Consider the following 20,276-nt stretch of genomic DNA (forward strand, 5'->3'; position numbering starts at 1 on the left):
AAGCCACATTATCTTTCTATCTGTATCAGTTCCTCTCTTTCATATTCTTTCTTGAAAAATTCTCCATTAAATTATTTTTCTTGAAGGAATTTCAAAGAGGGGAGGAGGAACACCATGGTTGCTGTTCTTCAAACCAGAGGGCTTCTCTCTCTTCCTACAAACCCTAAAACCAGGGTTTTGCTTCAACCCAATTCCATAAAGCATAGATTTTTATCACTTAAACCCAAAACCCTTGATGGGTTTTCTCTTAATTCAAATGGGTTTTCTTTAAATTCAAATGGGTTTTCAAAAATCAATTCTTTTTCATCAAAAGTTAATGGCTTTGGTGAAAAGGAGAAGAATTTGTTCATTTGTAAGGCTGAAGCAGCTGCTGCTGGTGCTGATTCTGATGGAAAACCTGTTTTTGGTGAAATTGAGGTTGAAAAAAAACCTAAAATTTTGGGGATTGAGGTTGATACTATGAAAAAGATTTTACCTTTAGGGTTGATGTTTTTCTGTATCTTGTTCAATTACACAATTTTGAGGGATACTAAGGATGTTTTGGTTGTGACAGCTAAAGGAAGTAGTGCTGAGATTATACCATTTTTGAAAACATGGGTCAATCTTCCTATGGCTATTGGTTTTATGTTGTTGTATACAAAACTGTCCAATGTTTTGTCAAAACAAGCACTGTTTTACTCTGTCATTTTACCTTTTATTGCTTTCTTTGGGGCTTTTGGGTTTGTTTTGTACCCTCTTAGCAACTATATTCATCCTGAAGCTTTTGCCGACAAGCTTCTTAATGTTCTTGGTCCTAGGTTTCTAGGTCCTCTTGCAATTATAAGGATTTGGAGTTTCTGTTTGTTCTATGTTATGGCTGAATTGTGGGGGAGTGTGGTTGTTTCTGTGCTGTTTTGGGGTTTTGCTAATCAGGTATAATTTTATTTCATTAATTTAATTTTGTTATCAGTTGTTTGATTATGTGAATTTGGTATGTAGGAATATTGTTGGAAGTGTGTATATGTATTCATGTGATTGTTAATTGTTATGTAGGGAAATGTTAACCGGTGCCCCCGGGCACTGGTTAAGGAAGTAAAAGTAGAAGCTTTTGCATTGAAAATTGTGTAATCAATGCTTCAAAAGTCAAAAAAGTGTGTTTTTCAATTTAATTTTTCCTTTTTTAGATACCTTAACCACGGTTAACACAACCCTTGTTATGTATTTTTAATCTTTTGTTCTGTTTGTTTATGAACTTAATAATTTAATTCTGACTGTTATTTTATATTCTATTTAACAAGGTGTTTAGAACTATTGATAATAAAACTATTAATTTAATTACTGATTACTGATCCATGTGAAATATATAGTTAATTATATTATTAGATTTTTTTTTATCTTGATGAATATTACAATGATTGAGCTGTTTTGTATGTTGGCTTGTTTAGCAAAATGGGAAGCATTTTTGTCATGATTTTGCCATAAGATAATTTGTTAACTCGCAGTGTTTAGTCATTCTTTCGTTTTTTTTTTGGACAGTGGAATTTTGTAGCTATGTAACACTGACATTTCAGGTTGAAGGCGTGACCGACTCAAAAATGTGTGATTACAGTTAATCACTTCCATTTTCTCAAATTACTATCCAGTGTCGTGTCTGGTATTAGTGTCTTTATGAGTGCTTCATAGGCCATAGCTCTGTAGTCATTATAGATATAATATTGTAACAATCTTGATTCCGTGCTTAAGTTGTGAAGTCATTGTGACTCTAGTAAAGTACTACTGCTGATTATTAGATGCTTGTTTGTGTGCAATACTGTGCTTCAACTTTATGATTATAGTTTTACTATGTAATTGGAGGGTAAAATGGCGACATCCATTTTACACTCTCCAATTTTCATGCGCCCTTGTTCTTCTTGGCAAATCTAATCCCCTTGTTATTTGCGCAGATAACTACTGTTGATGAAGCAAAACGATTCTACCCACTGTTTGGACTTGGGGCCAATGTAGCCCTTATTTTCTCCGGTCGTACTGTGAAATACTTTTCTAATATGAGGAAGAATTTAGGTCCTGGAGTTGATGGTTGGGCCATCTCTCTAAAAGCAATGATGAGCATAGTTGTGGCTATGGGGTTTGCAATCTGTTTCCTGTACTGGTGGACGAATAATTATGTTCCTCTTCCTGAACGTAGCATAAAGAAGAAGGTACAAATCCTCTCTCTCTGTCTCCCCTTCTCCCTGTGTGTGTATATCTCACTTGGCACATATATTTGAAAAGCTGTTTTTAATTTGAAAAGAACTGATTTTATAATCTAAAATTTGAACAAGATATCATTTCCAGCAACATTTTCATTTTCCATTTTCAATTTTTACTTTGTATGTGGGTGGCTGAAATGAGGTTTTGAATTTTTCTTTTTAATTATGATTGAGATAAGATGGAAGCTAGTTAGAGAAAATGCATTTCCAGTCACTGAAAATAATGTTTCGAAATTTTTCAAATTTTAAAAATGTTCAACTTACTTTAAAATGCATTTTAAAAACTTACATAATGTCTTATGTAATGTTTATTTTATGAGTGGAAATGAAATCAGGAAGCGCTAGAAGTTAAGGCCCCTTGGTTTAGTTACACGATTCAGTGTTGTCAAATAGCCAATATAGAAGCACAATAGGCTATAGCGTACTGGAATTTGAACAAACACTAATGTTATGTGATATGCTATTTAGTGGAAAGTGTTTTCAGATATTGGCTATATCAGTGCTATAGCACTGTAGCATTGCGGAATTTCAGCAAAGAACTGTTTTCTTAAATCTGTGATTGACATGAGTATAAGACATTGTCCTACCTTTGCAGTCTTATTCTCCTTCGTTCTTTTTGACGTCACGCGTGGAAATTCTGAAACCTATCAACTGACATTTTACATTGCTGTTCATTTTTACAGAAGAAACCAAAAATGGGAACAATGGAGAGCTTGAAATTCTTGGTGTCTTCAAGGTACATTAGAGATCTAGCCACTTTAGTGGTTGCTTATGGAATCAGCATCAATCTTGTTGAGGTTACATGGAAGTCTAAGCTCAAAGCTCAGGTAATATACAAAATAAGTTGATCTTGTCTTAGTTTTGGTTTTGAAATTTGCTATGCCACTCTGTACATTTTGGTTTTCTCACAAATCTCTGCAAATTGCAGTTTCCTAGCCCCAACGAGTACTCTTCTTTCATGGGCGACTTCTCAACCGCAACTGGAATTGCCACATTCATAATGATGCTTCTAAGTCAATATATATTTGACAAATATGGATGGGGAGTTGCTGCCAAGATCACACCTACAGTCCTGCTTCTGACCGGAGTCGGTTTCTTCTCTCTCATATTGTTTGGAGGTCCAATTGCACCTGGTCTTGCATCAATTGGAATGACTCCACTGCTAGCAGCTGTATATGTTGGTGCCATGCAGAACATATTTAGCAAGAGTGCTAAGTACAGTTTATTCGATCCCTGCAAAGAAATGGCTTACATTCCCTTGGATGAGGATACTAAGGTTTGAATTCTCTTTTCACTTCTCTGTGATATTTAGGGCCAGTTTGTTCTCTTTTTACAAAATAAGTTGTAACAAATGGGCTCTTAGTGCATGTTTGGATTGACGGTGAATTTGACGAAATCAGTGTGTCAGCATTACTATAGTAAACGTTATACTTTGAAGCTTCAACAAAATCATGGTGCCACCCTGATTTTGTCAAGCTCAGAGTCAATCCGAACATGCATTTGCACTAAGATAGTCTATAATCTCTCTCAAACAGTCTCATAAATGCTTATGCCAGTAGAAAATTTCAAATAAGTCAATTCAAACATGCTCGAAGTCAAAGCCTAGCTGAATGGATATGAAACTTACAATGAAATCTAGTTTTATATAAAACTATGCAAAGTTGTTTTTCAATTCTTTTTTAAACAGTTTTTTGCTCTCATATCCACTTTTATTAAACATGCTTTGCGTTCATCGGTGCAGGTCAAGGGGAAAGCAGCCATTGATGTTGTTTGCAACCCATTGGGTAAATCTGGAGGAGCCCTTATCCAACAGTTCATGATCTTAACTTTTGGTTCACTAGCCAACTCAACTCCATACCTTGGAGGTGTGCTTCTTGTGATCGTTCTTGCCTGGTTAGGAGCAGCCAAGTCTTTGGATACACAGTTTACCGCGTTGCGTCAGGAGGAAGAACTCGAGAAACAGATGGAAAGAGCAGCCGCTGTCAAGATACCAGTAGTGTCTGAGAATGATGGTGGAAATGGTTCCCTCTCAGGTGACACTTCAAGTAGTCCATCCGAAGCCTCAACTCCTCGCAACAATTAAGAAGATGCACGGTTCTTTCTGTGGAGAAATTGATTTACAGAAAGAATGATTAGAAAGAAACTGTTTGAGAGCAGTTTTAGGTGAAACTATTTGTTTTAGGTTTATTTTTATTTTACTAAGCATCATATAGAATAAGCCTGCTACTTGTTTTTCTTCCCAACTTTCATAATTTTTTTACTCCCATAATGTAAGATGAGTTCTCTTTATTTCATACTCACATTTGTTTTCCTATAAAAGATAGGAACTTGTTTTTTTTGCTTATATCTGGAGGCGTTTGGAAGAATTTATTGAGTTCATTTTATAATGTAAACACTCGGGTAACAATGGCGTATGCTAGACCCGGCGTTGATAGGTGTGATCAATTTTTTTAATTTTTATTAAAAGCAAAAAAACTTATAAACATTATTGTCATACCACAGGGTGTTAGTGATTTCATGGCTGAATGGTTGGTCCGGAAAGATGGTGAAAGAGATGATAGCATGCGGTTGAGTCTTTGCATTTGTACACGTGCAAAGGTAGGTTATTAGAAGAACTTATAAAAAGAGCTTATGAAGTTGTTTAGAAGTCATTTTCAACTTATTGTTGTATGATCTTTTAGTCATAACCTATTTTCTCAAATGTAGAGTTTGCCCTAATTTTTCTTTACAAGCCATAAGTTTTTTCTTCGATAGTAGAAATAATACATAAGCTTTTACACCAAAAGGGATTGTTTGGTGCGCATGATAAGAAGATAGGATATTATAAAACAATCTTATTCTATTAAAATCCGCCTTGATACCTGATATTGTGGGATAATAATTTATTGTGGGATATTAATTAACCTGGAATTCTAGGCAGGTAGTACTTTTCTCTTACTAGCATTATGTGAAATATCTCTATGCAATTGTGGTTGGCAAAATCATCATTAAAAAGTGAGAGCTTGACTATTGAGACATTTGGGTTTGTTTTTTTTCCAAGCAATCAACCTAAAGCAAAATTCTATTGAAGTAATGTTGGTAAGGTGAAAGCTTAAGGTAAAAGGTTATATTAACTGCAGGGTAATCTATAGTTGCTATTGGATAGTACACATAAGGATGAAATAAGTTGTACTTCAAGTAATTGAGTTTAGAGTGTTTAGCTTTACTACAGTGTTCCGTCTCCATCTTAGGATATTATCATGTACTCTCACATATGTAAATAAACTTATTGTATCTTCATTCACAAGTAATAATGATAACACATTTCATTCATATTCTTCTCTCTTAATATGATACCAGTTTCTTCTCCTTCAAAGGGGAGTTTGTTATGATCCATAACCACTTTTTCTAACAAGCTCTGTTGCGTTTTCTCTTTCCTCTTCATCTTTTTCACTGAATCTTCATGATTATGTGCTTGATTCTTCACATTCCTTGTTCTTGCGCTTGATTGCTTCGTTTTCAAGCTTCGTTTTTCTCTTTGTTTGATTATTCGTTGCTTCGTGATTCTTTTCTCGTTTTTCTTCTGATTTTCAGAAGTTTATCTATCATACTCTGTTTTTCTGCATCTTTTGTAACGCCCACTTTGATATTTAATTATTTTTATTAAGTTAGAGTCTATTTATGTGATTTATTTTAAATATGTGAGGTGTTGGTATTTTATTAAGTGGCTTTATTCTATTATTTATTAGAATATGAGAATTATTAGAATAAGTAGATTTGGGGGTTAGAATAGAAAGAAGACAGAGTTATTGGGCCTAAACTTATTTAGGAAGAGTATTTAGTATTATAAATAAGGAAGCTTACGTTAGAAAGAGTTTTTACGTTAAACCGCTTTTTGGAAAAGATGAGAACTAGGAGCGAAGAGAAGAGAAGACAAAGAGAAGAGAGAAGAGGCTGCATCGATTGTTAAGGTAAGGGTGAGACTAACATTCAGTATTATTAAGTCTGTAATTCTGATAATTAGATTTAACATGTTGTAGGTTGAGTTTGTGAGAATTTGAGAATTAGGGTTTAAGAATTGTAATAGGTTGTTAATAGATTTGAGAACCCTTTGAATTTGCATACAGTAGGTTGATGAATAATTAGTGTTCTAATGATAGGGTAATCATAGGGTAATGATTAGGGTCAAGTTTGGAGAGTATTGGATCGAAAACGCAAACGAAAAGATTTCCCCAAGGCGAAATCGCATCTGAACTGCGATTTTGCTGTCAGTGTGAAAAACGCGTTTTTATTGTCTCAGTTTGACAAGTTTAAGTTCCGAACTGGGTTTAGGTGTAAACACAAAAGTTGTAGGTATGGATGTTAGTTTTCTAATGCCGTTGGTTTAGTATCAACATGATTTATAGAACTTGAGTTATGGTCAAATTACTGCACGTAGGTCACAGTGAATTTTTATGGACTTTCTGCACAACTTTTCCTAATTTAAAATGAAAACTGGTATTGATTGGTACAGAATTGGCCTTTGGTGTAAACATGAAAGTTTTAGATAATTTTGTTAGCTTTTCAGTGGCTTTGGTTTGACGTGAAATTGACTTTTAGTTTCTGAGTTATGATGAAAATACGCCAAGGAGGTCTCAGCGAAATTGTTCGGTGACAGCATTCTCTGTTTCATGTTTTTGCGTCTGTTTCACATGTTTCTGTTCTGAATTAATCTTTGGTATAAACATGAAAGTTGTTGATAATTGTGATATATTTCCAGTAGCTTTGGTTTGGCATGAAAATATGTTGTGGATAATTTATTATGTTTTTACAAATATGCATGATGAATTGTTGATGTTTAAATACGATGTTATATGATGAATTGTTGATGTTTAAATATGATGTTATATGATGAATTGTTGATGTTTGAATACGATGTTATATGATGAATTGTTGATGTTTAAGCACGATGTTATATGACGTTGTTTATGACTGATGAATATGAAATTATGATGTGAAGTCGTTGTCGTTGTCGTTACCACAGTTGTCGTCAATGTCTTCAAAGTTGTAAGTTGTTTGTCGATGTCTTTGAAGTTGTTAAGTCATCAAGTCGTTATGAAGTCGTCAAGTTGTTAAGACGTTATGTTGTGAAGATGTTAAGATGTTAAGAAGTTATAAGATGTTCATGATGTTTCTAAGATGTAAGATGTTTAGTCCATGCATACTCATTTAAAGCGACGAGGGCTCAATCCCTGGAGCATTTGCTCAAAAGCGACGAGGGCTCAAGCCCTAGAGCCTTGTGCTCAAAAGTGACGAGGGCTCAAGCCCTGGGAGCCTATTTATGCTCAATAGCGACGAGGGCTTATGCCCTAGAATGGTACCACATGCATTTGCATTGTCAAGACGTTTTAAGATGAAAGAGTTGCATAGTCGAGTCAAGATGATTTAAGACGAAAGAGATGCATAGTCGAGTCAAGATGATTTAAGACGAAAGAGTTGCATAGTCGAGTCAAGTCGTTAAGTTGTGATGTTTGATGAAGTATCTAATGATGAATTATGATTAAGATGATATATGATGTTATGATTATGATGATATATGATGTTATGATTAAGATGATATATGATGTTATAATATACGATGATATATGAGGTTATGATATACGATGATATATGATGTTATGATTAAGATGATATATGATGTTTATGTTTATGATTAAGATGATATGTGATGTTTATGATTATTATGATGATGATATATGATGATGCTTATGACTAATGTTTGATGATATATGAAGATGTTCATGATTATTATGTCGATGATATGTGATGATGTTTGTGATATTATTGATGACATGTGATGATGTTTATGACTAATGTAGGGAGAATGATGATACTAGTTAATGAAGTTTATGTTGTTAAATGTAATTGATGAATTATATGCTTAATATTGTTGTTTGTGAAATCTCACCCCTTCTGCTTGAAAATGTTGCTCTTCGTATGGGTAACTTGCAGGTAACCAAGACTAGTTGCGGTCGTGAGTGGACTCCTCACAAGTGTGTGTCTTAGGTGCTCTGATACGTAACGGGATGAGAATTTTGTCATTGTTTTCTGTTCCTTAAGTATTGTTTTTTTTTTAAATTTATAATGAAGTTGCTGGATTTGAACTAATTATTATGTTTTAGAATTTTGATGAGATTTTATGATGAGGCCTTGGTGCCAAAGACTATGTTTAGATGTTGACTAATTTCGCTGCAAGATATTAAGTACTTTGTGATTGAATTTTGAAGGATAAATATTTATTTATTCAGTTTATGATTTTTATGAAATGTGACATTCCGTTTACGATGAATACTCTGATTTATTTACGAAATTTTTACGTTGGGAAAACGGGGTGTTACAATTGGTATCAGAGCAGGTCGGTCCGTCCGGCCAAGTAGATGAGTCGTTGTGTCGCGCCGTCATGTTTTCTAGTTAGTAGTTATGTTTTATTATGTGATCATGTCTAACTGACTAACTTTGATGTGATTTTTGTGTATTGTTTGAAGTTCTATTTTGACATATATGGTTTAAGATGCTGAAGCCAAATTAAATTCATTTTCTCTTATGCTCTGAATTTCGAGGACGAAATTCTTTTAAGTTAGGGAGAGTTGTAACGCCGACTTTGATATTTAATTATTTTTATTAAGTTAGAGTCTATTTATGTGATTTATTTTAAATATGTGAGGTGTTGGTATTTTATTAAGTGGCTTTATTCTATTATTTATTAGAATATGAGAATTATTGGAATAAGTAGATTTGGGGGTTAGAATAGAAAGAAGACAAAGTTATTGGGCCTAAACTTATTTAGGAAGAGTATTTAGTATTATAAATAAGGAAGCTTAGGTTAGAAAAAGTTTTTACGTTAAACCGCTTTTTGGAAAAGAGGAGAACTAGGAGAGAATAGAAGAGAAGACAAAGAGAAGAGAGAAGAGACTGCATCGATTGTTAAGGTAAGGGTGAGAATAACCTTCAGTATTATTAAATCTGTAATTCTGATAATTAGATTTAACATGTTGTAGGTTGAGTTTGTGAGAATTTGAGAATTAGGGTTTAAGAATTGTAATAGGTTGTTAATAGATTTGAGAACCCTTTGAATTTGCATACAGTAAGTTGATGAATAATTAGTGTTCTAATGATAGGGTTATCATAGGGTAATGATTGGGGTCAAGTTTGGAGAGTATTGGATCGAAAACGGAGTCGAAAAGATTTTTCCAAGGCGAAATCGCAGTTGAACTGCGATTTTGCTGCAAAATGCATTTTTATTGTCTCAGTTTGACAAGTTTAAGTTCGTAACTGGGTTTAGGTGTAAACACAAAAGTTGTAGGTATGGATGTTAGTTTTATAATGTCGTTGGTTTGGTGTCAAAATGATTTATAGAACTTGAGTTATGGTCAAATTACTGCACGTAGGTCACAGTGAATTTTTATGGACTTTCTGCACAACTTTTCCTAATTTAAAACGAAAACTGGTATTGATCAGTACATAATTGGCCTTTGTTGTAAACATGAAAGTTTTAGATAATTTTGTTAGCTTTTCAGTGGCTTTGGTTTGACGTGAAATTGACTTTTAGTTTCTGAGTTATGATGAAAATACGCCAAGGAGGTCTCAGCGAAATTGTTCGGTGACAGCATTCTCTGTTTCATGTTTTTGCGTCTGTTTCACATGTTTCTGTTCTGAATTAATCTTTGGTATAAACATGAAAGTTGTTGATAATTGTGATATCTTTCCAGTAGCTTTGGTTTGGCATGAAAATATGTTGTGGATAATTTATTATGTTTTTACAAATATGCATGATGAATTGTTGATGTTTAAATACGATGTTATATGATGAATTGTTGATGTTTGAATACGATGTTATATGATGAATTGTTGATGTTTAAGCACGATGTTATATGACGTTGTTTATGATTGATGAATATGAAATTATGATGTGAAGTCGTTGTCGTTACCACAGTTGTCGTCAATGTCTTCAAAGTTGTAAGTTGTTTGTCGATGTCGTTGAAGTTGTTAAGTCATCAAGTTGTTATGAAGTCGTCAAGTTGTTAAGACGTTATGTTGTGAAGATGTTAAGATGTTAAGAAGTTATAAGATGTTCATGATGTTTTTAAGATGTAAGATGTTTAGTCCATGCATACTCATTTAAAGCGACGAGGGCTCAAGCCCTGGAGCATTTGCTCAAAAGCGACGAGGGCTCAAGCCCTAGAGCCTTGTGCTCAAAAGTGACGAGGGCTCAAGCCCTGGGAGCCTATTTATGCTCAATAGCGACGAGGGCTTATGCCCTAGAATGGTACCACATGCATTTGCATTGTCAAGACGTTTTAAGATGAAAGAGTTGCATAGTCGAGTCAAGATGATTTAAGACGAAAGAGATTCATAGTCGAGTCAAGATGATTTAAGACGAAAGAGTTGCATAGTCGAGTCAAGTCGTTAAGTTGTGATGTTTGATGAAGTGTCTAATGATGAATTATGATTAAGATGGTATATGATGTTATGATTATGATGATATATGATGTTATGATTAAGATGATATATGATGTTATAATATACGATGATATATGAGGTTATGATATACGATGATATATGATGTTATGATTAAGATGATATATGATGTTTATGTTTATGATTAAGGCTGTGTTTGGTAACAACAAAAAGCTAGCTTATAGCTTTTTGAATTAGCTTATAAGCTTGTTGGATCAAAATGTGACGTGTTTGGTAACAAGCTTTTCTCGTGAGCTTATAGCTTTTTTTGAAAAGCTATTTCAAGTAGCTTTTGAGCTTGTAGCTTATAGCTTCTTATAATTTTTTCCAGTTATAACCTTGTTAATTTAATTTTATTATTTTTAAATTAAAAAAAACCACCCATGTTCCCACGTTTTAAGGCTTACTGCCACCAAAACCTCACAGCTTATTGCAAGTCACGACATGGTATATATAGTTTTCTAAATTTTGTTGTTCACTTTATTTATGACCTAGCTTTTAATTCATATAAGATTGAATGTTAAATAAAATATATAATAAATAAATAGTGAAACAAGTTTAGTTAAATAAAATTTATTAAAAAATGAAATTTGTCGAATAAAAAATGCCAATTAATTCATAAAGCACATTTATCATGTGAAGATGAAAATAATTTCAAATAAATTTGAGTAATTAAAAAAAAAATACATTAAGTAAAAAAATTTATATATATAATTTATAAAAAATAAATAAATAAATATGTCCTTTTATGTCATTTTATACTTATCAGCTACTTCAACAACTAATTTTACCAAACACATTATTTTTAATAAGCGAGCTTTTCAGCCATAAGCTATCAGCTATCAGTCATCAGCTATAAGCTAGCTTTTCAGCTATCAGCTAGCTTATCAGCTATCAGCTAGCTTATAGCTTCTTTTTACCAAACAGAGCCTAAGATGATATGTGATGTTTATGATTATTATGATGATGATATATGATGATGCTTATGACTAATGTTTGATGATATATGAAGATGTTCATGATTATTATGTCGATGATATGTGATGATGTTTGTGATATTATTGATGACATGTGATGATGTTTATGACTAATGTAGGGAGAATGATGATACTAGTTAATGAAGTTTATGTTGTTAAATGTAATTGATGAATTATATGCTTAATATTGTTGTTTGTGAAATCTCACCCCTTCTGCTTGAAAATGTTGCTCTTCGTATGGGTAACTTGCAGGTAACCAAGACTAGTTGCGGTCGTGAGTGGACTCCTCACAAGTGTGTGTCTTAGGTGCTCTGATACGTAACGGGATGAGAATTTTGTCATTGTTTTCTGTTCCTTAAGTATTGTTTTTTTTTTTTTAAATTTATAATGAAGTTGCTGGATTTGAACTAATTATTATGTTTTAGAATTTTGATGAGGCCTTGGTGCCAAAGACTATGTTTAGATGTTGACTAATTCCGCTGCAAGATATTAAGTACTTTGTGATTGAATTTTGAAGGATAAATATTTATTTATTCAGTTTATGATTTTTATGAAATGTGACATTTCGTTTACGATGAATACTCTGATTTATTTACGAAATTTTTACGTTGGGAAAACGGGGTGTTACAATTGGTATCAGAGCAGGTCGGTCCGTCCGGCCAAGTAGATGAGTCGTTGTGTCGCGCCGTCATGTTTTCTAGTTAGTAGTTATGTTTTATTATGTGATCATGTCTAACTGACTAACTTTGATGTGATTTTTGTGTATTGTTTGAAGTTCTATTTTGACATATATGGTTTAAGATGCTGAAGCCAAATTAAATTCATTTTCTCTTATGCTCTGAATTTCGAGGACGAAATTCTTTTAAGTTAGGGAGAGTTGTAACGCCGACTTTGATATTTAATTATTTTTATTAAGTTAGAGTCTATTTATGTGATTTATTTTAAATATGTGAGGTGTTGGTATTTTATTAAGTGGCTTTATTCTATTATTTATTAGAATATGAGAATTATTGGAATAAGTAGATTTGGGGGTTAGAATAGAAAGAAGACAAAGTTATTGGGCCTAAACTTATTTAGGAAGAGTATTTAGTATTATAAATAAGGAAGCTTAGGTTAGAAAGAGTTTTTACGTTAAACCGCTTTTTGGAAAAGAGGAGAACTAGGAGAGAATAGAAGAGAAGACAAAGAGAAGAGAGAAGAGACTGCATCGATTGTTAAGGTAAGGGTGAGACTAACCTTCAGTATTATTAAATCTGTAATTCTGATAATTAGATTTAACATGTTGTAGGTTGAGTTTGTGAGAATTTGAGAATTAGGGTTTAAGAATTATAATAGGTTGTTAATAGATTTGAGAACCCTTTGAATTTGCATACAGTAAGTTGATGAATAATTAGTGTTCTAATGATAGGGTTATCATAGGGTAATGATTGGGGTCAAGTTTGGAGAGTATTGGATCGAAAACGGAGTCGAAAAGATTTTTCCAAGGCGAAATCGCAGTTGAACTGCGATTTTGCTGCAAAATGCATTTTTATTGTCTCAGTTTGACAAGTTTAAGTTCGTAACTGGGTTTAGGTGTAAACACAAAAGTTGTAGGTATGGATGTTAGTTTTATAATGTCGTTGGTTTGGTGTCAAAATGATTTATAGAACTTGAGTTATGGTCAAATTACTGCACGTAGGTCACAGTGAATTTTTATGGACTTTCTGCACAACTTTTCCTAATTTAAAACGAAAACTGGTATTGATCAGTACATAATTGGCCTTTGTTGTAAACATGAAAGTTTTAGATAATTTTGTTAGCTTTTCAGTGGCTTTGGTTTGACGTGAAATTGACTTTTAGTTTCTGAGTTATGATGAAAATACGCCAAGGAGGTCTCAGCGAAATTGTTCGGTGACAGCATTCTCTGTTTCATGTTTTTGCGTCTGTTTCACATGTTTCTGTTCTGAATTAGTCTTTGGTATAAACATGAAAGTTGTTGATAATTGTGATATCTTTCCAGTAGCTTTGGTTTGGCATGAAAATATGTTGTGGATAATTTATTATGTTTTTACAAATATGCATGATGAATTGTTGATGTTTAAATACGATGTTATATGATGAAATGTTGATGTTTAAGCACGATGTTATATGACGTTGTTTATGATTGATGAATATGAAATTATGATGTGAAGTCGTTGTCGTTGTCGTTACCACAGTTGTCGTCAATGTCTTCAAAGTTGTAAGTTGTTTGTCGATGTCGTTGAAGTTGTTAAGTCATCAAGTCGTTATGAAGTCGTCAAGTTGTTAAGACGATATGTTGTGAAGATGTTAAGATGTTAAAAAGTTATAAGATGTTCATGATGTTTCTAAGATGTAAGATGTTGAGTCCATGCATACTCATTTAAAGCGACGAGGGCTCAAGCTCTGGAGCGTTTGCTCAAAAGCGACGAGGGCTCAAGCCCTGGAGCCTTGTGCTCAAAAGTGACGAGGGCTCAAGCCCTGGAAGCCTATTTATGCTCAATAGCGATGAGGGCTTATGCCCTAGAATGGTACCACATGCATTTGCATTGTCAAGACTTTTTAAGATGAATTATATGCTTAATATTGTTAATGAAGTTTATGTTGTTAAATGTAATTGATGAATTATATGCTTAATATTGTTGTTTGTGAAATCTCACCCCTTCTGCTTGAAAATGTTGCTCTTCGTTTGGGTAACTTGCAGGTAACCAAGACTAGTTGCGGTCGTGAGTGGACTCCTCACAAGTGTGTGTCTTAGGTGCTCTGATACGTACGGGATGGGAATTTTGTCATTGTTTTCTGTTCCTTAAGTATTGTTTTTTTTTTTTTTTAAATTTATAATGAAGTTGATGGATTTGAACTAATTATTATGTTTTAGTTATGATGAGGCCTTGGTGCCAAAGACTATGTTTAGATGTTGACTAATTCCGCTGCAAGATATTAAGTACTTTGTGATTGAATTTTGAAGGATAAATATTTATTTATTCAGTTTATGATTTTTATGAAATGTGACATTTCGTTTACGATGAATACTCTGATTTATTTACGAAATTTTTACGTTGGAAAAACGGGGTGTTACAATTGGTATCAGAGCAGGTCGGTCCGTCCGGCCAAGTGATTGATTATAAGATGGTCATAGATGACTCGTTGAAAACCAAAATTGTGACGACATAGTGATTGATTATAAGATGTTTCTCAACATCAATATAATATTTTAAAGCTAAGATTTGTAATTTATCATTTAATTTGCATGTTTGGTGAGTAAATCTCTTAGTTTGCAATGGACAGTTCACTTAGCTATTTATTTTTTATTTAGATGGGTTGGCTTTGAAGTACATCTATATGACTTTTGTTGGTTACGACTTTATGCAGACTCTGTGTTTGGACTTTGGATAGTGCCTATGTATGTTAATTTCATTTTGGATTCTTCAAAAGAGAAGAATAGATTAGTATAATAGTGAGGATTAGATTTTACATAAAAAGACAAAAGAGATATGACTTTGCATAATTATTTCAAGCAAATCGATGAAAACAAATGTTTTTTTTGTATAAAAAACAAAAATACCCTTGGCAGTTCCACTTTTGGTGTGGCTTTTATTTATTTTATTTTATATGTTTTGTATAGTAAAAACATTGATCAGCAATGCAGTAATACTTGACGTACTGACTCCACGGCCTTGGATATTGTGGACAGTCTTCATCAATCTTACATGGAGTACCATCTGTAATTAATAAAATATAATAAAATTATGTTACTAAAAATACATAAAAGAGTTCTTTGAAAAAACATAAAAGAGTGTGTACAAATTACATACAGTACTTTAAAAAAAATTACATACAACACTAGAGAATGAAATTTTAAAAGGATTAGAAAAATTGCTTACCGAAATGACTTTCTGCAACAAGAAATAGGGAAAGAAATAAAATCATAACATGTATAAATTTAAGAGTTTTAGTCATATTTTTTTTCATTTACATGTAACGAAAAGAATATGATTTGATCATTTTTATAGTGTATAAAGTGCCTCTTGCACCTTTCTTTTTGACAAAAAAAAAAAAAACATTGCTAATCATTAGAATTCATTATTTTTTTAATTAACTCATCAACCTTTGATGATATAAAGCGTAAAAAGAAAAAAAAATCCTTTGATGATAGAAAGAGAGCATAGCAATGGTACTCATATGATGCATGAAAAGTTTTTTTTGGTTACTTGCATGAAAAGTTAAATATCAATGACTTCTTTTTTTTAAAGTGTAAAATTGTAATATCATAAATTATAACAAAAAACATTATATATCTTATAAAAAATATTAAAATATTAAATTTGAATATTACGTAAAGCGTCACAATTAAAATATAGGACAAATACCTGTGATATCGCACGGGTTGTTATAAATATCTCTGTTTTTTTTTACGGTGTTATAAATATCTCTGTTAAGTGTAAGTAAAATATGGAAAAAGTTTAAAAAATTAACATAATGTTTAGTTGGTATAGTTTAAATTAATTAACACAATGTACGTAAGTAATATAACTTAGTTGAAAAAGGTAACATAATGTTTAAATAGAAACAAGAATCAAGAGAAGTAGAGGAAGAGAGACGATAGAGAAATATTTTATTATTTTTTGATGTATTTAAGTATGTTGTGTTATATGTGAGGAAATTTTACTTTGTACCCCTACACTTATACTTTCACCCTTACAAATATTTGAAAATGCCAATTTTACCCCTTTTCACCCCACTTTCAACATTTATAAATTCAACATGAGTTCACCCCACGTTGCAACTTCAATATTGAAAAACAAAAATTTTAGTTTTATTTTGGCTTAAATATGAATTTCGTCCCTGTAATATAGGCGTGTTTTGATTTTCGTCCCTGTAAAAAAAAAAGTTTGAATTACGTCCCTGTAAAAAAAAATTTGTTTGAAAATGGTCCCTGGGCCCACTGTAGCGCTGATGTGGCATGGCATTCGCCACGTGGCAGTTGCTGACTGTGCAACTTTTGCCACGTGGCACTGACGTGGCGTGCCACATAATATTAAATTTTAAAAAATATTTTAAAAATTCTGAAAATTGTTTTTAAAATTAAAAAATATGAAAATAATTTTAAAAATCATAAAAAATTACAGAAAAAAATCTGAAAATTATAAAAAATTTCCGAAAAATCTGAAAATAAATTTAAAAATCATAAAAAATTTCCAAAAAAAATCTGAAAATTATAAAAAATTTCCAAAAAATCTGAAAATAAATTTAAAAATCATAAAAAGATTTCAAAAATTTAAAAATTTATAATTTTTAATTTCGAAAACTTAAAAAAATTCGAAAACTTGTGTGTCATGCCAGCAAAGTTGATCTATATATGATTATGATAACATTATACATATATGAATATGACAATTTTTACTTTAAAAGGCTTGTTATTTATTATTTTCCCCGCATATTCAGTTAATTAAACAAGTAGAAGGGGGTTATACGAAAAAAGTTCCCTGTCAGACTTCTGCTACATCTTTCTTGCCCCATTAGTCCTTCTTAATGTTGCGCCTTACCTCATGATTATTTAAAAAAAAATTGAAATTTTCGAAAATTTAAAAAAATTTCGGATTTTTCAGATTTTTAAATTTTTCGAAGAATGTGAAAAAAATTTCCAAAAAATTTAAAAAAATGTGAAAATTTTCGAAGAATGTTGTAGCTAAGAATTAATTTTTTTCCGAAAAAATTTTAAAAATTAAAAATTCCGGAAAAATAAATTATAAATTTTCGAAATTTTTTTAAATTTCCAAAAAAAAAATTTAAAAATTATAAATTTTTTCCGAAATAATAAAATAAATTTTTTCAATTTTTTTTTTTCTGAAATATTAAAATAAATTTTTTCTGATTTTTTTCTGAAATTAATATATATATTCTGAAATTTTTCGAAAAAACTGAATATAATATATTAATTTCAGAATATATATTATATTTTTCTGAAATTATATTTTTTGAAAAAAATTTAATATATAATTTTCAAATTAAAAAATCTATTTTTAGAATTTTTTTATGATTTTTAAATTTATTTTCAGATTTTTCCGAAATTTTTTATAATTTTCAGATTTTTTTCAAATTTTTTTATGATTTTTAAATTTATTTTGGGATTTTTCGGAAATTTTTTATTATTTTTAGATTTTTTTTGGAAATTTTTTATGATTTTTAAATTTATTTTCAGATTTTTTAAATTTAAATAAATAATTTTCAGAATTTTATTTTTATTTTTTATTTTTTAATTATGTGGCACGCCACGTCAGCGCCATGTGGTAAAAGTTGCACAGTCAGCAACTGCCACGTGGCCAAACCCTTGCCAACTCAGCTGAACAGTGGGCCCAGGGACCATTTTCAAACAAAAGAAATTTTACAGGGACGTAATTCAAACTTTTTTTTTACAGGGACGAAAATCAAAACACGCCTATATTACAGGGACGAAATTCATATTTAAGCCTTTTATTTTTTTTCCCTGAAAACGTTAACGTGACATTTGCAAAGTCCTTCATCTTCATCGAAATCATGATCCAACTTGAAAACCTCTAAAAAGAATCAAATCATGGGTAGATGAACATGTTATTCACATGAAAAATCTATCACTGTTCTGTCATTGTAACACAAAATCAAAATTTTGGTTTGTGATTTTTGTTTATTCAAAAGATATGAGTGAAGGTTGTTGGGTTCTCTTGATTTTCTTCTCACCCATGAAAGGAAGCTACCGCCATGGCTATGGATCCAAAAACGTTTATCCTTCAATTTGGTAAAAATCCTAAATAATAGATCAATTAAAACCGTAAATAAAAAAATCCTTAATTAGTAAAAATCTCCAAATCAACATCACGTGTCTATGCATCATGGGTCTCGACATCATCCATGAAACGTATTTTTCATGAGCCAACTCGGTAAGTGAAAGTAGGATCATGATTTTTGTGCAAAATTTAAAGTTGGATCATGTTTTTTTGTCAAATAAAAATCTGGATCATGAGTTTAATGTTGTATTCGCAAACTTTTATTTTCAGAAATCTTTGAAAAATTCAGAGAGAAAAATGGAAGAAGAAAAACAGGAATGATTTTAGTTTGTTTATGAGGGTAAAATAGACAGTTCATGCAAAATGTAATGGTCAGGGTATAATTGTTGGGGTGCAAGGTTAAATCTCCTATATGTGAGCTCTATTTATAGAGAAATGCAATAACTTAGAGAACAAACTCAATAGTCTAGTAGTAAGGCTCATTAATCCATTTGCTATATGAACATTCATTTATAATATTCATAACACTCCTCCTTTGAATGGATTCTTCAAAAGAAAAAATACATTAGTATAATAGTGTTGGTTAGATTTTACATAGAAAGACAAAAGAGATATATGACTTTTGTATAATTATTTCCAGCAAATCGATGAAAAAAAATGTTTTTTCTTTGTCTGTATTAAAAAAGCAAAAATACCCTTGGCAGTTCCACTTTTGGCGTGGCTTTTATTTATTTCATTTTTATGGGTCTTGCTAACCATTGCTCTCAGAACATTGGTTAAGGATTCTACAAATAACAATTTTGACTTGGAAATATAAGATAGTACTTTTGATTAAGTAATGATTACACAACATTTTCATGAAAACTTGCTTGTTTTGGATGCTTAACGAATGCCCTTGGGGCACTCGTTATCGTTATCGTATTCGTATATAGCAAAAACATTGATCGGCAAAGCAGTAATAGTTGATGCTCTTCGAAGACCCCGGCCTTGGTAATTGTGGACAGTCTTCATCAATCTTACATGGAATACCAGCTGTAATTAATAAAATAGAATAAAATTATGTTACTAAAAAATAAAAATACATAAAAGAGTTCTTTGAAAAAAAACATAAAAGAGTGTGTACAAGTTACATACAGTACTTTAAAAAAAATACATACTGCACTAGAGAATGAAATTTTAAAAGGATTAGAAAAATTGCTTACTGAAAATACTTTCTGCAACAAGAAATAGGAAAAGAAATAAAATCATAATATATATGAATTTAAGAGTTTTAGTCATATTTTTTTTCCCTTTACATGTAACAAAAAGAATATGATTGGATCACTTTTATAGTGTATATATAAAGTGCCTCTTGCACCTTGACAAATAAAAAAAGGGTCTATTGCACTAAAAACAATTAAAAAAATTATCTATAAATGAATTCTAAAAAGCTCTTTCTAATATTATAATGATTATTATGAAATGTAAAAACATTGCTGATCATTAGAATTCATTATTTTTTTAAGTCATCAACCTTTGATGATAGAAAGCGAAAAAAAATCCTTTGATGATAGACAGAGAGCATAGCAATGGTACTCATACGATGCATGAAAAGTTAAATATCAATGACTTCTTTTTTAAAGTGTAAAATTATAATATCAATGAAAGAGATTATCTGACGGAGATTTGAAGAGAGAGCATAGACAGACAATGAAATCAGGACATACTTAAGAAGATTATACCTTACTTGCTTTGTGGTGATTAACCTTTGTATACAAGTTGAACATCGATCAATTTATTTAGTCAAACAATAGAGAAATAGTACCCTTCAAATTTTTTTGCCCACCATTATCACG

The 20,276-nt window shown here is 31.5% G+C and overlaps 1 protein-coding gene and 3 long non-coding RNA genes across 4 annotated transcripts; 2 read left to right on the forward strand and 2 right to left on the reverse strand.

Annotated features, from left to right (window-relative positions):
- Nucleotides 1–4,547, forward strand: LOC146926048 (ADP,ATP carrier protein 1, chloroplastic-like). The gene is made up of 5 exons (XM_085758459.1): nt 1–912; nt 1,923–2,177; nt 2,912–3,055; nt 3,157–3,504; nt 3,970–4,547. Exons 1-5 carry the CDS (start codon nt 115–117, stop codon nt 4,309–4,311), a joined length of 1,887 nt encoding a protein of 628 aa, XP_085614585.1. The 5' UTR covers nt 1–114; the 3' UTR covers nt 4,312–4,547.
- Nucleotides 4,548–4,728: 181 nt separating this feature from the next.
- LOC146926049 (uncharacterized) lies at nt 4,729–8,512 on the forward strand. Its single transcript, XR_015034013.1, has 2 exons — nt 4,729–4,826; nt 8,199–8,512. It is a non-coding gene; the product is annotated as an uncharacterized LOC146926049 (long non-coding RNA).
- Nucleotides 8,513–15,153: 6,641 nt separating this feature from the next.
- On the reverse strand, nt 15,154–15,703 carry LOC146926050 (uncharacterized). The gene is made up of 2 exons (XR_015034014.1): nt 15,562–15,703; nt 15,154–15,399 (listed from the first exon to the last, which is right to left on the reverse strand). It is a non-coding gene; the product is annotated as an uncharacterized LOC146926050 (long non-coding RNA).
- A 3,382-nt stretch (nt 15,704–19,085) lies between these two features.
- LOC146926051 (uncharacterized) lies at nt 19,086–19,974 on the reverse strand. Its single transcript, XR_015034010.1, has 2 exons — nt 19,644–19,974; nt 19,086–19,473 (listed from the first exon to the last, which is right to left on the reverse strand). It is a non-coding gene; the product is annotated as an uncharacterized LOC146926051 (long non-coding RNA).
- Nucleotides 19,975–20,276: the final 302 nt, after the last annotated feature.

Source organism: Medicago sativa, chromosome 4, assembly GCF_051527215.1.
Source record: "Medicago sativa cultivar Bolivia chromosome 4, Bolivia_mono, whole genome shotgun sequence".
Lineage (NCBI taxonomy): Eukaryota > Viridiplantae > Streptophyta > Magnoliopsida > Fabales > Fabaceae > Medicago > Medicago sativa.

Bases quoted from the DNA above. Each gene is read 5' to 3' on its own strand.
- LOC146926048 (XM_085758459.1), top strand. From the start codon at position 115: ATGGTTGCTGTTCTTCAAACCAGAGGGCTTCTCTCTCTTCCTACAAAC. The intron at 3,056-3,156 runs GTAATATACAAA...TGCAAATTGCAG, and splicing joins AGTCTAAGCTCAAAGCTCAG to TTTCCTAGCCCCAACGAGTA. The intron at 3,505-3,969 runs GTTTGAATTCTC...TCATCGGTGCAG, and splicing joins CCTTGGATGAGGATACTAAG to GTCAAGGGGAAAGCAGCCAT.